The 14,091-nt window shown below is 40.9% G+C and overlaps 1 protein-coding gene across 1 annotated transcript; it reads right to left on the bottom strand.

Annotated features, from left to right (window-relative positions):
* Positions 1-4,396: 4,396 nt before the first annotated feature.
* Positions 4,397-13,783, bottom strand: CA3 (carbonic anhydrase 3). The gene is made up of 7 exons (XM_032609902.1): positions 13,514-13,783; positions 12,575-12,772; positions 10,264-10,382; positions 8,466-8,558; positions 7,344-7,406; positions 6,332-6,487; positions 4,397-5,381 (listed from the first exon to the last, which is right to left on the bottom strand). The coding sequence occupies exons 1-7, from the start codon at positions 13,545-13,547 to the stop codon at positions 5,262-5,264; spliced, it is 783 nt and encodes a 260-aa protein (XP_032465793.1). The 5' UTR covers positions 13,548-13,783; the 3' UTR covers positions 4,397-5,261.
* Positions 13,784-14,091: the final 308 nt, after the last annotated feature.

Below are 14,091 nucleotides of genomic sequence, written 5' to 3'. Positions count from 1 at the left end.
TCGTCTGTGCAGGAATCTCCCCGCTTTGCCCTCCGCACCCGTCGCTGTGCACTACTCCGCGGTCCTGAAGCTCCCCCCTCCGCCTCCCGCAGTCTCCGCCCGCGGAGGGGCTTCCTAGTGTGTGGAAACTTTTCCTCCTTCACAGCTCCCTCCCAGTGGTGCAGGTGCCGTCCTTATTCTTTTGTCTCTGTTTTTTCTTTTTTTCTTTTGCCCTACCCAGGTACGGGGGGAGTTTCTTGCCTTTTGGGAGCTCTGAGGTCTTCTGCCAGCCTTCAGTAGGTGTTCTGTAGGAGTTGTTCCACGTGTAGATGTATTTCTGGTGTATCCGTGGGGAGGAAGGCGATCTCCACGTCTTACTCTTCCGCCATCTTCCCCCGTCTCCTACCTCAGAATAATTTAAATACAAGGGAGAATCTGATTCCTCGTTTACTGCACAGAGTCGATTCTCACCTGGCTAAAATTAGTTTTTAAATCACTGGGTTTTATGCTTCTGTAGTGCACTTGGTCCCCTGTGACTGCACCGTTACACTCACTCTTACTCCTGCTGATTATCTGTGATTATCCACCTCGTCAAGTTGTCAAGTGGTTGCCATTAAATGCCTTCAAATCCGAAGTAGTTAATTAGTTCTCTAGTCATTCCCTGGATCCTGGATTTTAAGCCTCGACTGTTTTATTTCCTTTTGTACAATTAAAGCTGAGTTGCCACCAAATGGATAAACTCATCCCCCAGGATGACTTGTGCATCTCATTCAGGATTCTGATTTTATGACATGCCTAGACAAGTCCCAAATTAATTTCAAGGCAAGAGACTTCCTGTACTTACGGTGAGGATAGATTTTCTACTTCACACAGCACTCCGAGCTACTCTAACCTGCCAACATTCCAAAGTCAGCCAAACAGAGTGAACGCATAGTTCTCTCACCTCTCTATTTTGATTTAGTTTTTGGATGTTTTGCTAATCATTCATTTCCTCAGAAGGTCAGGTGCAGTGCTCTGGAATAGAAACTTTCTCCAGAAAATTTTCTGATCCTCCCCAAATCACCCCTTCTAGCTTTGTGCTGGTTTCTAATGGAGCCACAACTTGTTTTTGCTGCTGAAAAGTATCAGACAAGAGTTATCGCCACTGTTTTTAGAAACCATTTCCCCAATGCCAAGCACAGAGGGAACTCATTAGGGGAGCCCGTTATGGTAACTAACTCCTTAGTCTTATCTAAATTGATAAGACATGGATTCATGACCTTACTCATAGAAACATCAAGAAAGAAACATGACTTTAAGTATTGAATAAGCCATTGGAATTTTTCTTGGTCGAAGTAAAATTAACTTACAGAAGATAATAGTTAACTGCTGTTGAGAGTTTTATTATGTCTGGAATAAATACTCTAAGAGGTTTACATATATTAACTCATTTAATACTTAACACTCTGAGCAGGTACTTTTATCACTCAGATGAGGTCAGTGAAGCACAGAGAAGTTAACCTGCCTGAGGCCACGTATTGGGGGAGTGCTGTGTACCTTATACCCAGGCCTCCAGAAGACTGAACAGGATTGTAAAATGTTCATTTCTCATTTGTCTCAGTTTTAGTGTACCAACTACTAACACACAGGCCTCACTTTTGGTTATTAAAATTCTCGGAAAGGGGCTTCTCTGGTGGCACAGTGGTTAAGAATCCGCCTGCCAATGCAGGGGACATGGGTTCAAGCCCTGGTGCAGGAAGATCGCACGTGCGGTGGAGCAACTAAGCCCGTGCACCACAACTGCTGAGCCTGCACTCTAGAGCCTGCAAGCCACAACTACTGAAGCCCACGCACCTAGAGCCTGTGCTCTGCAACAAGAGAAGCCACCGCAATGTGAAGCCCGTGCACCGCAACAAAGAGTAGCCCCTGCTCTCTGCAACTAGAGAAAGGCTGCGTGCAGCAACGAAGACCAAATGCAGCCAAAAATTAATTAATTAATTTTTTAAAAAAAACAGATTGACCATGTGTTTTAAAAAAATATATATCAGAAATATGTAAGACTCTTTCACCATCTTTTCTGTTGTGGATAGATATTGATGGTTAATACTAAACATTTGGGAAAAGGAAATAGGGTATTCAGGATTTAAAAATAAAAACCCTCATTGCTCTGTGAATGACATTTCATTTGTCATTTTTGTAATTATTTTGCTGTCATCTAGGGACCCAAGTGAAATTTTTTAAATGTGTTGCTGCCATCCAGTGATCTAAATGAAAATAACATGCAAACTTGATTTTGTCTTATTTGCATTTTAAGTCTTTAAGTGCTACCTTAGGGGTCATTTAAAAAAAATCATTAAATCTTCATATACTAAACTTGAAATGTTTAGAATTTCTAAAAATATGACATTTGCAGTTTTTCTTCTCACTTATTCTTTGTCTGCTAAAATAGTGTATTTTGCTCATGTCCGCAGTTCCTTTTTAATATCAAATAAAAGGGTATTAGAGGAAAAACTAAAATCTCATTAATTTTATTTATACATGGTATCTGATGTGGTTTTGGACCATATGTATTTCTTTTAGAACAATTTTATTTGTGCCAATTCTTATATGAGTAACTGACATACTAATTTTTCACATCTATCCAAGCTTGTTTATATTTGTATCAATTTCACCCATATTTATTTAATTATGTAAATGATTATAGTTAGACACCAAAATCTTCAGTTTTACATGCTCTATGTAGAATACTTCCCATTCATCTACATAAGTATTCACTGATTGCACGTAAAGAATTTTGGATCAGTGGCTCTGAATAGTTATTTACCTCTTCATAAATATATTCTGTCTCCCCATTAAAGGGGTAGGAATTATGTACACCCTCTCAAAATGTAGTAATGCCCTATGTTCAGTAAATTCTTATTGATGATGCCCTATTTATAGACTTTTAAGGATATAATCATCTATTATAACACACGTCATTCAAATTAGTTTCTGCCCTTTGCTGAAGTTTTAAAATATCTGAAATGATTATATCTGAAGAACAAAAGTTGGCAGATGTGGAAACATTTTTCACCACAGCAGCTCCTAGCCATGTCCCCTCTGTAGGCTGTGTATGCCTAAAATGTAATTGTTTGGAAGACTGTGCATGGTCAGGAAAATTGTCCCCCCACTGAATAAGGACACAAGCGTGGTTTCAATATTCTAATGGACATTTATAATAATTCAGCACTTTGAGTTGCAGGGAGAAGTTGAGAGGAAGTTTTAAGTTGGGTGATAATTGTGATCATTGGCAATGACTTGGATGGGGGGGGCAGGGAATATATGTTCTACTGGAAGGCTACCACCTGAAGCTAAAGAGATCATTTTCCAAGGAGACCCAAACTGAATGAGATGAGCAAAAAACAGTATTAGTTTTAATCCTGTGTTGTTAAAGAAGATGAGTATTTGTCCTGGGTTCATCTATGTTCATGAAATCAAATGTTTATTGAGTGCTTATCAAGTGCCAGATACCATACTAGGCAAAAAGGGGGATGTTAGTGTACAGGATTAATGTCTGTGCCCTAATGGAGCTCATGGTCTAGGGAGATACCTTCTCTTGATTAGACATTTTCCCTTAAAACTGTTCCAGCCTGTGTAAGCACCATTGTAGCTAGAATTAAGTCATATGTTCCTCCACCACATAAGAGTGTACATTGGGTACATTTTTACAGCATTACCAGCATTACCAAGTACCCTGAGAGAATCATTTTGTGTATTACCACTAAGTGATGAAAGCTCCACACATCCTAATTTCAAGGAGTTTAATTAACACAACCAATTTGCACTGACCAACCTGGTTTTACTTGACCCAAGTGGTAAACCATTAAGTAACATTAGTCTCCTAGGACTCTGTCACATGACTTGACTTCCAGCATTGCAGGACTCTCCTGACCCAAGACCATTTTCATTGCTTAGGGTAATTCAATTATTGCTGCCATTTTTGAAAGTAAGTTAACATATTAGCCAGTGATGTGATAAAAGATTTATCAAAGCCACTAACTGCAAAATTAGACTTTATGTCTAAAGATATTTTTGAAGGTCTCAATGTATGGATTTTTGCAGTGTTAGACTGGTGTTACCTTGATGCACATTAAAAAAAAAAGAAGGACATAAAGGCTACAGTCTGACTTGATTCCATGCCCCTAAGTTAGCAACCATGGTACTGGTATGGACCCCAGAATCCTAAACCAACTTTGAGGCCTCTGGAAACTAGTCCACACTGTCAAATGTATGGCTACACATTCCTCTTCTGGACTGCAATTTCCTTGGAAGGCCCCCAGTAATTGCTTCAGCTGCTCTACAAGGAATGTAGCTTCCAATCCAACTCAGAATTTGAGTCACTTCAGTTATAAAAACAAACTTACAATGTTCTCCCTCCTTAAAAAATACAACACTCAACTGTTTACATTCATGTCTTTATTAGTTTTGATGATCAGTACAACTGCTTTTACTTCAAGTGCAGGCATTCACTCCTGCATGTTCTAGGAATCATTAATCCCACACTCAAGTTAGAAAGATATCAGAGGCAGTTTTTATTTTAATAAGCATGCAAAGATAAAAGTAGTAAAATGAAAAATAAATGGCCCTCCTTCAGGTAAAGAAAAATATTAGGATAAAGTCAACATCTTTATGAAGAAAGTGTTCAAATAATGGGTCAAATTTTTTTTAAAAACTCCTAGTCCGTGTATTTTACTTTCATTGATAATCAAAACCAGGCAATATTTACAGTAGTTTAAATGTTAATAAGTGATGGACCTCTTATTGGTTTTATTTAAAGGTTAAAACACATCATCATCTCAATTCTTGGTATCCACAGTCATTTTAATTTCTGGCTTATGCTGAATTGCTATACGATCTTCAGACACCTCTACCCCCATGTATATAATTACTCATTATTTCTTTAAGATGGATAACTCATAACATGAAAAGGGTAAACTGAAGTTCTGTGAAATTTAAGATGACACAAAAACGGTGCCCAACAGCCATTTTTCTCTGCCTTTCTTCCTCCAACTCTGTTTCTTCTTCTTTGAAACCTTACTAGAAATGTTGTTTTTACAGGAAAGGTGATTATTAAAAAGGCCAAATACTTTCATATTAGACCTTGTCAATAGTTAATTCCGGTTTCTTGGTGATCACATCTCTCATCTTCATTGCTTGGTATGGAAAAGTGAAATATACTTGGAGTAAGAAGCACCGAAAGGAGACAAGGAACCAAACTCTGCAGTGTAGGTTTCCTTTCCTGAAGAGGGCAAGCTCCAGCAGCCTCATTTGAAGGAGGCCTTCACTACCCTGCCTTTGACAGGCTGTGGAGGGCGCCAGTTCCTCACCAGGGGCACCGGGGGCTCATTTTCCGCGCTGGAGTAGAGGCTACGCAGCTTGGCCATCTGCAAGGGGCGAGGGAAGGCTGTCAGCGTGACATTCGGACCAAGTGGACACATTAAGCATGTGACAAAGAGTTAGAAATCGCCAGCTTTCTAAACAAGCAAACTACAAAACTTGTCTCCAATGTCCAGTGAGAGTTATTTGGTTCTGAGTAACAAAAACCTTTTTTTTTTTTTAATTTGTAAAAACACTTTTCTTCCTTTTATACAGGATCACCATACCCTCGGGTCAAAACCTTTTCCTCCTGAATTCTGAAACAATTATTTTAATTCGACAGATCAGTATGAAATCTATCCCTTATGTAGGAGTGGAAGACAGTGCAAACAATAAGCTCAACTGGCCCTTCATTGCATAAGTTAATGAAGTCAATTTACATGAACACTTAGAAGGGAGGCCTGAGGAGAGAGGTCCAAGGTGTTGAAAGCAGACAGACTGGAGCTGCAATCTCAGATCCTGCCCTTGGCTGTGTGATCATGAGCAAACTGCTTAACCTATCTGAGCCTCAACCTACTTAACTGTAAAACTGGGGAACCAGTATACACCTCACAAGGATGTTCAGTCCCTTCCACAAGCATCTTCTCCCCAGACCTGTATTTACCATTCCATCTCCTAAACAGGGCTCAGTATTTGGGAGTTCTCCAAATTAGCAAAGTCTAACTCATATGGATCTGTACCCTTCAGTGTTTCTAGAGCACAAACTTGGGCATTGTTCAGCATCACCACCACCTTTAAATGTTTTTGCATTTAGCCTGGTACCCTTTGCAAGTTGAGTTTTAGAAAGTTAAACAGACTGATCGTAATTAACCGGGGCAAACTATGAAGTCTCCAGTCGCAGAGCTGTTTGGTAAGCATCTACTGCTTTATATTTTCAGTTCAGCGTCTGTATCTCACAGAGTCCGCCGGCGACGGTAAGTCAGCGTGCTCTCAAAGCCGGCCCGCGGCCGCCGCTCACCTGTTCGTGGCTCACGGTGATCGGCTCCTTCAGCAGGAGCCACACGATGCACTCCTCGCAGGGCGGCGTGGTGAAGGAGCCGTGGTAGGTCCAGTAGTCTCGGCAGGCGGGGAACAGGCAGGACGGGTCGAAGTTCGGGAAGGGCGCCTCCTTGCCCTGGGAGACAGCGGGACCCCGCGCGGTGAGCGGGCGCATGCGCATCGCCTGCCGCAGCGTCTCACCGTTTGGGGAGAATGGATTTCAAATGCAATAGAGAAAACAGAGTTTGTGAACAAGTATGTGCCTTTCAGAAATAAAGGGCAGATGGGGGAGGCCGGTTTGCATGGTATGACTTTGCCACAGCCAATTTTATTCCTTATTCACTCTAGGTGAAAATCTATCATTTCTCAAGAAAAAGGACAAACTCATTCTAAACTGTAACAGAAATATTTCATACAAGTTAATGCTGTGGTTCTCGATGATACAAAACACGCTTGCATTTTTATTGAATATCATACTCAGAATACTTACTTTCTCTGGTGGTAAAACTATAAAGTGTTTGATTAGAACAAAAGAACTAAAGTGAGTCTGCTAAGTAGAAGAATCTACTGTTAAGATTTAAAATACACAGGTGCCACCCAGGAGAGAAAGGGAAACACTAGGACCCAAACATTTAGTACCTCTGCATGTGTGTAAGTGTGTGTGTGTGTGTGTGTGTGTGTGTGTGTGTGTGTGTGTGTTGGGAAGGGGAACACCACTCAACTTCTCTCTCAAACACTTCATTAAAAATATAGTTATCTGACAGGTTGACTATGAAGATTAAATAAACTTATGTATGTGAAACTGCTCTAAAAACTATAAACCATAAAAATATACATACAAATATAATAGCATTTGCTTTCATATATATGCTTAGCATATTCATCAAACTTACTAACAGATTTTAGGTGAAAGAAATACACTTGAAAATGTAAAAAGAAAAAATTGACATACCCTGCTTTTATGTTCTGGGAGGGAAAATGATTTTTTTTACCTTCGTCTTAATTTTGTCCAGCGCATCAAGTAGCAGCTGGAACTCGTGTTTCTCATGTCCTATCTGTAAAAAAAAAAGAAAAAGAAAACCAACAACTATATTTTTCTCTTCTCCATAATTTAGGATTGTCTTAAAAACTAATTTTAATCCATCCGTCTACCACTAGTGTTTATAAATGTGTCAGAATATCTTGTACTAAGCAAAAACATAGGTTTATTCCCCCCCTCAAGATTTTAGAGTATATATTTTCTGAACTAAACTTGGACTCCAGGCCTCTGAAGTACAAAACCACAAATTACATGTTGATTTACATCTATGTCCCTGACCTTCTCTGTGAAGTCAGTCTACTTTTCTTTTTAATAGAATTAGAGCTAGGATGGACTCAATGTATCTAAAACTGAACTCGTCTTTCTGCTCAGACCCACTCCACTTCCTGTAGTACTGTGTTCAAGCACTGAAAATGACCCAATGAATTCAGAACATAAAACAAATTAGGTCATTCAAAAAAAAAGAAGCTAGATTTTCACCTCTGGCTTAAAATCTAGATTATGTTAGCACTAAATTCATGTGTTAATGACACTAAGTCCTCTCTAAACCAAGGCTGGCTCAACAACACACACATTCCATGTGCTATCTTAGCCTGGGATCATGTGAGTGGTGGCCACCCTAAGCTGAGTGGATGTCCAGCCAGGGACTTGGCATCACAGACGTTCCCAAAATTGGCTTTTCTGGTTTCCCCTGCAATTGATGTGGAGTAGCAGGAAAGGGTAATGAACAATGCTGCCCTTGCCCTCACTGCCACTGAAATAAGCTCCTTCAAAGGCTCCATCTCCACTGCCCCTACACACACACTACACACATACACACACGCGCACACACACACACCTACATCCTGCATGTTGAGAAAATTTAGAAGTGCTAGGGGTACTGAAGTATGGCAAAAGTTACTCTTCTAAGGGAGAGCAAAAAATTTTGATCTGATCTTAACAGAAATATCTTGACTAGTTGAATGAATACTGAAATTCATTCCTTTCTCCCGTTTAAATAAAAGGAGGGAGTAAAACTTCAGCATTGATAAGGAACTAAACTTTGTAAAAAATATATGGTCAATTTTTACCTTACCTTCAGAAAAATGCCAACCACAGCTACTCCATCAGGTTGCTTCAGAGCACTTCCAAAACTGTTATACTTTGAATTCCAGTGAACCAAATGAAGCTGAAACCATAGAACAGAGGTTATGAGGTAAATTCCCAAAATAAGGAAATAAGTATAAAATTATTCACAATAAACCCAATAATTATACAGTCTAAGGTTGCTGAACACTCTCACAGAAGTTGACAGAATTCTAAAAATTAACATGCAATATTTTGGTAAGACTTTTAATGGTTCAAATTAAAAGTTATGATAGGTAGAATCGGTGAAAACTGAACTTTCGTTAAACCAATTCAAAATATTATTTTAGTTGTGTATAACATTAGTCCTTTTTCTGACCAAATCAAACAGTGAAACACAGAGTTATAAACAGGAATCTGCTAGCATTCTAAAGTCACAATTAACTGGGAAGTAGGAGAGGAAAAATAAGGGGACAAATTCTTACGTGTCTTCATGCCTCTCTCCTTTCAGCAACAAATGGTCTAGAACCGGGTGGTAACCTTACCTTAATAATGTTAAGGTGATAACATAGACACTAGTTAAATTAGTCAAAATTTTCACATTGCATTATATAGAATGGCAAGAGAATACAATAGTTCATGACAATTTAGAAGTATTTTATTCAAGACCAAAAGTGTGAGATAATCCCACATGTAAAGACCAAACCGCAAGCCTTGCCCACATTTGTAAGGAATATACTAAACTTTCCCCATTTGTGGGGGAAGATGTCTGGAAGGCATCCTCAATTAACTTATCCTGTCACTGGCTGTCTAAATGGGCTGTAGAGAAATGAGCACAGGGAAGTACTTCGGGTCTCCTATAGTTTAGTTTAACTGTTTAGTCAAATTTAGTTAGGCTGCCTAATGATGCTGCCTAAATGAGTGTCCACAAGTGGCTCCAAGGTTTCTGTCTCAGCTCCTATGGTTGACCAGAGTCTGCCTCTGGAAGAGTTTGGCAGTACAAATGGAAATATCCTCACCTCCAGGGCATTTGTCACCCGTTATAGGCTTGGCTTTATACAGAGAACATGCAGGAGGCTTGTCTTATTTCCTTGCAATTTGATGCCTTCCTTTAATGGGTTAACTGGAACAGAGACTAGTATTTGTTCATATTAAATTGTGTGTATCTGTAACTAGCTATCTCTGTATAAGTACATATGTACATATAAAAACATACACACACATATGCACACCCTTCATTAAGAGACTAGAGTATGAGCATTAGCCAGAATTACTAAGTGCTATTTTTAAAGCACCACAGTCTTGTAAAAGAGGCAGCTTAGAGCACTAGGCAGGATGATGAACTGTGAAGCCAATCGGCATAAGGTAGAGCACAGGTCTAGCACTCATGTGCTGTGTGACTTTGTTATGTAACCTTCCTGTGCCTCAGTTTCCTTGTCTGTAGCCCATCTCATAGTGTGCTGAGAGGATCAAATGAGTTAGTACTTGTAGGCACTTAATAAGTATTAGCTACCATTATCTTTTCAGTTCCAGTCAGGTCCCTGGCTTTTTAAACATTATTATTATTAAGCTGCTATCCAGTTTCTAAATACAACCTTGAAATTCTTCATGCATGACACTAACTCACCTACACTCTCTTAGCTGTCTAACCTAGAATGTTTGGCAGCTTCAGTTTATGCTAAACTATTGCAGCTCTCTTCATAACTACAGGCTTGAAGCAAACGCATTGGATGCTCTTCTGTCATTATTGTTCAGTTTTCAGTTTTCACTGGGTGAGATCCAGAGTAGGTAACGGCAATTCCTCCTACCTCCGCTGCATACTTGACTCCATCCACGCTGTGCTCAGAGCCGTGATCATCCGAGGAGCCCCAGTGAAGATGAAACTGGCGAAGCCGGTAGGGTGCAGTGAGAGGACCACCTCTCAGCACTGTGATTCAGAGAAGCTAGGTCAGCAGTGAATTCACACTTCTTTTACAGAGCCCTGCTTTAAACAGCCCTTATAGCCTAAGCATTATGGGCTGGGCTGATGGTGCCATTCCCAAGCACACTGGTCTCTTTCTCACAAAGTCAAGTCTTGGGATATATCAAAATAAATGCTTTCTCTTCTCTGTCCTTCTGATTTTGTTTGCTTGTTTGATTATTTTTTAAATGTCAATTTAACATGTATGAAAATACAATTAAAACAGGAGATGGGCAATGAAAACAAGCAAAGCACAGGTCTGTTGTGTGGGTGCATTGGAGAGAACAGGATAGCTGAGAGCCAGGCAGACTTAGGTTCCAATCCCGGCCCCACCCCTTGCTAGTTGTGTGATCTCAGGCAAATTGCTAAACTCCTCTGAACCCGTTTCTGCATCTCTCTGAAGGTGATAATAATACTGACCTTTCAGAGCTGCTGTGAGGATTAAATGAGATTAAGGGCTTTAAACTGCTCATCACAGTTCCCAGCACAGTCATCACTGAACAAATGTGAATTCCTTCTCCATGTCTTGCCTCACTGCACTTTTCTTTAGTACTACAGGCAAGAGCTCTCATCCATGTCTAATTCAGACTGTGTTTACTCAAATGAGATGAAATGGAAAATTCAGAAGTTTCCCAGGGAATCAATCAATGTGGGCCCCTAAACAAGATGATTCTCCATAGCATGAATGTGAGTTTGCTGTCCAGATACCTCAACCTGGCACTTAACTTGGTTTCACTTCATTCAGCTTGCGGAATGATTTAGAAGTTCAAATATTTTCTGAAGGATATTGGAAACTATACAGAAACCCTAAAATCAAAATTTAGCAACATAAGCTAGATCAAAATAAAATTCAGAGCATAGCTATTCTAGAAAAGATTGGCCAACTGTTGGTGCTGAAATGGCACACTGAAAGCCATAGTATAGGTCTAAAACAATAGAACAAGGCTTGTATAAGCTTGGTCATGTAGGAATGAGTGGTTTGCTTAACTGCATTTTTTTCTATCCAACCACTAGGAACAGTTATTATTTGGTCATATGAGTCCAATTTATTAGGATGAATTATATGAAATTGTCAATAGTCAATCATTTTTGCTTACAAAAAGTCATTTTCATGTGATCCAACCTAGCAGATACTGTTTAATTTTGTTACTAATCCTTCAGAATGGAACTTGATTTAAATGGAGAAGAGAAAAAAAGTAGCAGATACCAACGAGATTATTGTTTAAGAAAATATATTTTTATGATATTCCTTACCTGGAACCTGCTAGTAGTTAGAAATTATAACTATTACTCTTTAGCTACAACATCATTGAGAATATTCATTCCTATACATCAGTAAGGATAATTTTAATTTTTTTACAAATGTGGTTATAGGAAAATGTATTACTGTATGTCAAGCACCAAAATGCTAAAGGTAGATTCTTACTTCAATCACAGTGAAATAAAGCATTTCTAATTAGCCTTCTTTTATTTCATTGATTTGCTTAATAGTGTAGGTGAAATAAAGAGATTTTTTTTAAACATAAGATTTTTCATTTTCACACAAATACAAATCACAACTCAAGGAGAAATTGTCAGATTCTTCAAAAACACTCACCAAAATGATTAGTCAGATGAACCCCACTGAAGCATTGAAGGCAAGTCTTCTTGATTCATACAGTGGGTCTACTCTCTCCCCTGGATTGGCCCCTACCCACACAGCAGAGGAAGAGAGTACCTACTTGGTTTCTTTGCTATGTTCCTTGCTCTGTAGAATGGAATCTGTGCCACTTTGGGGACTGGGAGCCTTGCTCTCCAGGCCTTGGTTAGGAAGCAGAAAACCCCTCAGGTGTAGACCATCAGAGCCTGAAGAACACTCATTTGGACTCATTACCATCACCTCCCTATCAAGCTTCATTTCAGGAATGCATTGCCAACTTTTAGCTTGGGCATGGGGCCATTTTGTAGCAGCCTGGGTGACCAGCATTAGAGAGTGAGACATTCCTCTTCTGTGTATAAATATAATTCTTCAAGACTAGAGCAAAGTTAAATGTCATCTCCTTTTTCAGAGAAGAAGTGCCCCCTGCTTCCCACCAATTCTGTTGCTGTGTCATAAATCACATTTTGCCAATATGGACGTTGAAAATGGTCACGTGTCTCTACCTAAGTGTGATACTTACTTGACCTGTCATAAGTATCATCAAATACCACCCTGCAGGTCTTCCCATTGTTCAGGATGGTCTTGGCAGAGCCAGGGTCATAAGATGCTGACCATGGCTTCAGGGAAGGGTCGTGCTTGATGTCTTTAGTGTGCAATTCAATGGGCGACTGGTTGTCTCCCTTGGCAATCGGGTAAAGTTCATGCCAGTGGTCAGGACCTGGGAAATCAAATTGAGGGGATTTATTTATTTGGTGGCACAATCCAAGCCTTCTTTCTAAGTGACTAAACCAGCAAAATACACAGAGGCTAGCCAGTGATTATGAAAAGGTCTTGTATATCAGATTGGGCAATACAAGGCTTAGTGTTTAAGACCTGTTCATAGTTTTGTTAATAGTGTACCTGGAGACTGTATTTAACTCCGTGTATTTCCTCAAATTTTCCATGTATTTGCTCAAATATAGCCTTAGAGCCTTATTTTTGAAGTGGATTTCATCACGTTTTACCAATGCCATCTTCTGTCATATAGCTGGAATAAAATAACACTGACCCTAAGTAGATTTCAGAGCATATCCATATTCCTTTTCCCATGGGTAGGCAAGAGCTGCAGGCAGAGCAGCTTAGACCAATACCAGGCTCAGAGAGGTTAAGTGCTTGCCCAGTACATGGAGAAGGGGACAGTGAGAACTGGCCCTCGGTGGTCTGACTTCTCCGTCAGAGGCACTGTGATCTGGGCTAGTTACCGAACCTCTCTGCGCTTGAGTTTCCTCCAATGGGAGTAAAAACAGCTCCACACCACGGAGAACTAAATCAAATATAAAGTAAAAGGGTCAGCAGTATTTGGCACTCGGGAAGTGCTCGGTAAATGTTAGTTTCCATCGACTCCACCGCACTTGCTGGAGTTGCGCACTTTCTGAGCAGCACCATCCCGGACTGACCGGGAGCCGCTGCCCACACTCACCATTGTGGTCGGCGTAGCCCCACTCCTTGGCCATGGTCGTTTTCTTGGGCACTGGACGGCTGCTGCCTTCTCTCCTCCGCCGTGCACAGTCCCCGCGAGCCCTCACCTTTTATATAGGTCCCCCCACACTTGCATGGCCTTATTAGGTCAGCGACGGTGGGGTGGGGGGCTAACCAGGATTGGGGTGGTATTTGGGAGGCGGAGTGGGAAAGCCAATGAATTCCAAGAGCTGGACAGCTGTCGGGGTGGGGGGAGATGGGCGGAGGGCATCCTTCCCCTTCCTCCCCTCCCCTCCCCTCCCCTCCCCTCCCCTCCCCTCCCCTCCCCTCCCCTCCCCTCCCCTCCCCTCCCCTCCCCTCCCCTCCCCTCCCCTCCCCTCTCCGGGGAAGCGCTTCTCCTGGCCTTTCTATTCCTCCCTCCCGGCTCCTAAAGCTGCACGGCTCTCTAACCCCGCGCGCCGATGTGCAGAAATGCCGGCGACTTTCGCCTCCTCCTCTCCTCCCTCCCTCCTCCAAGCTTTTTTTTTTTTGGTAATGGGGGATGGGGCGTGGTAGTTGTGCTTAGCCTCCAACTAAAAT

The sequence above is a fragment of the Phocoena sinus genome, chromosome 17 (assembly GCF_008692025.1).
Source record: "Phocoena sinus isolate mPhoSin1 chromosome 17, mPhoSin1.pri, whole genome shotgun sequence".
Classification (NCBI taxonomy): Eukaryota; Metazoa; Chordata; class Mammalia; order Artiodactyla; family Phocoenidae; genus Phocoena; species Phocoena sinus.
Note: the sequence above shows the minus strand (reverse complement) of the source record. Positions and strands in the feature narration are given on the sequence as shown.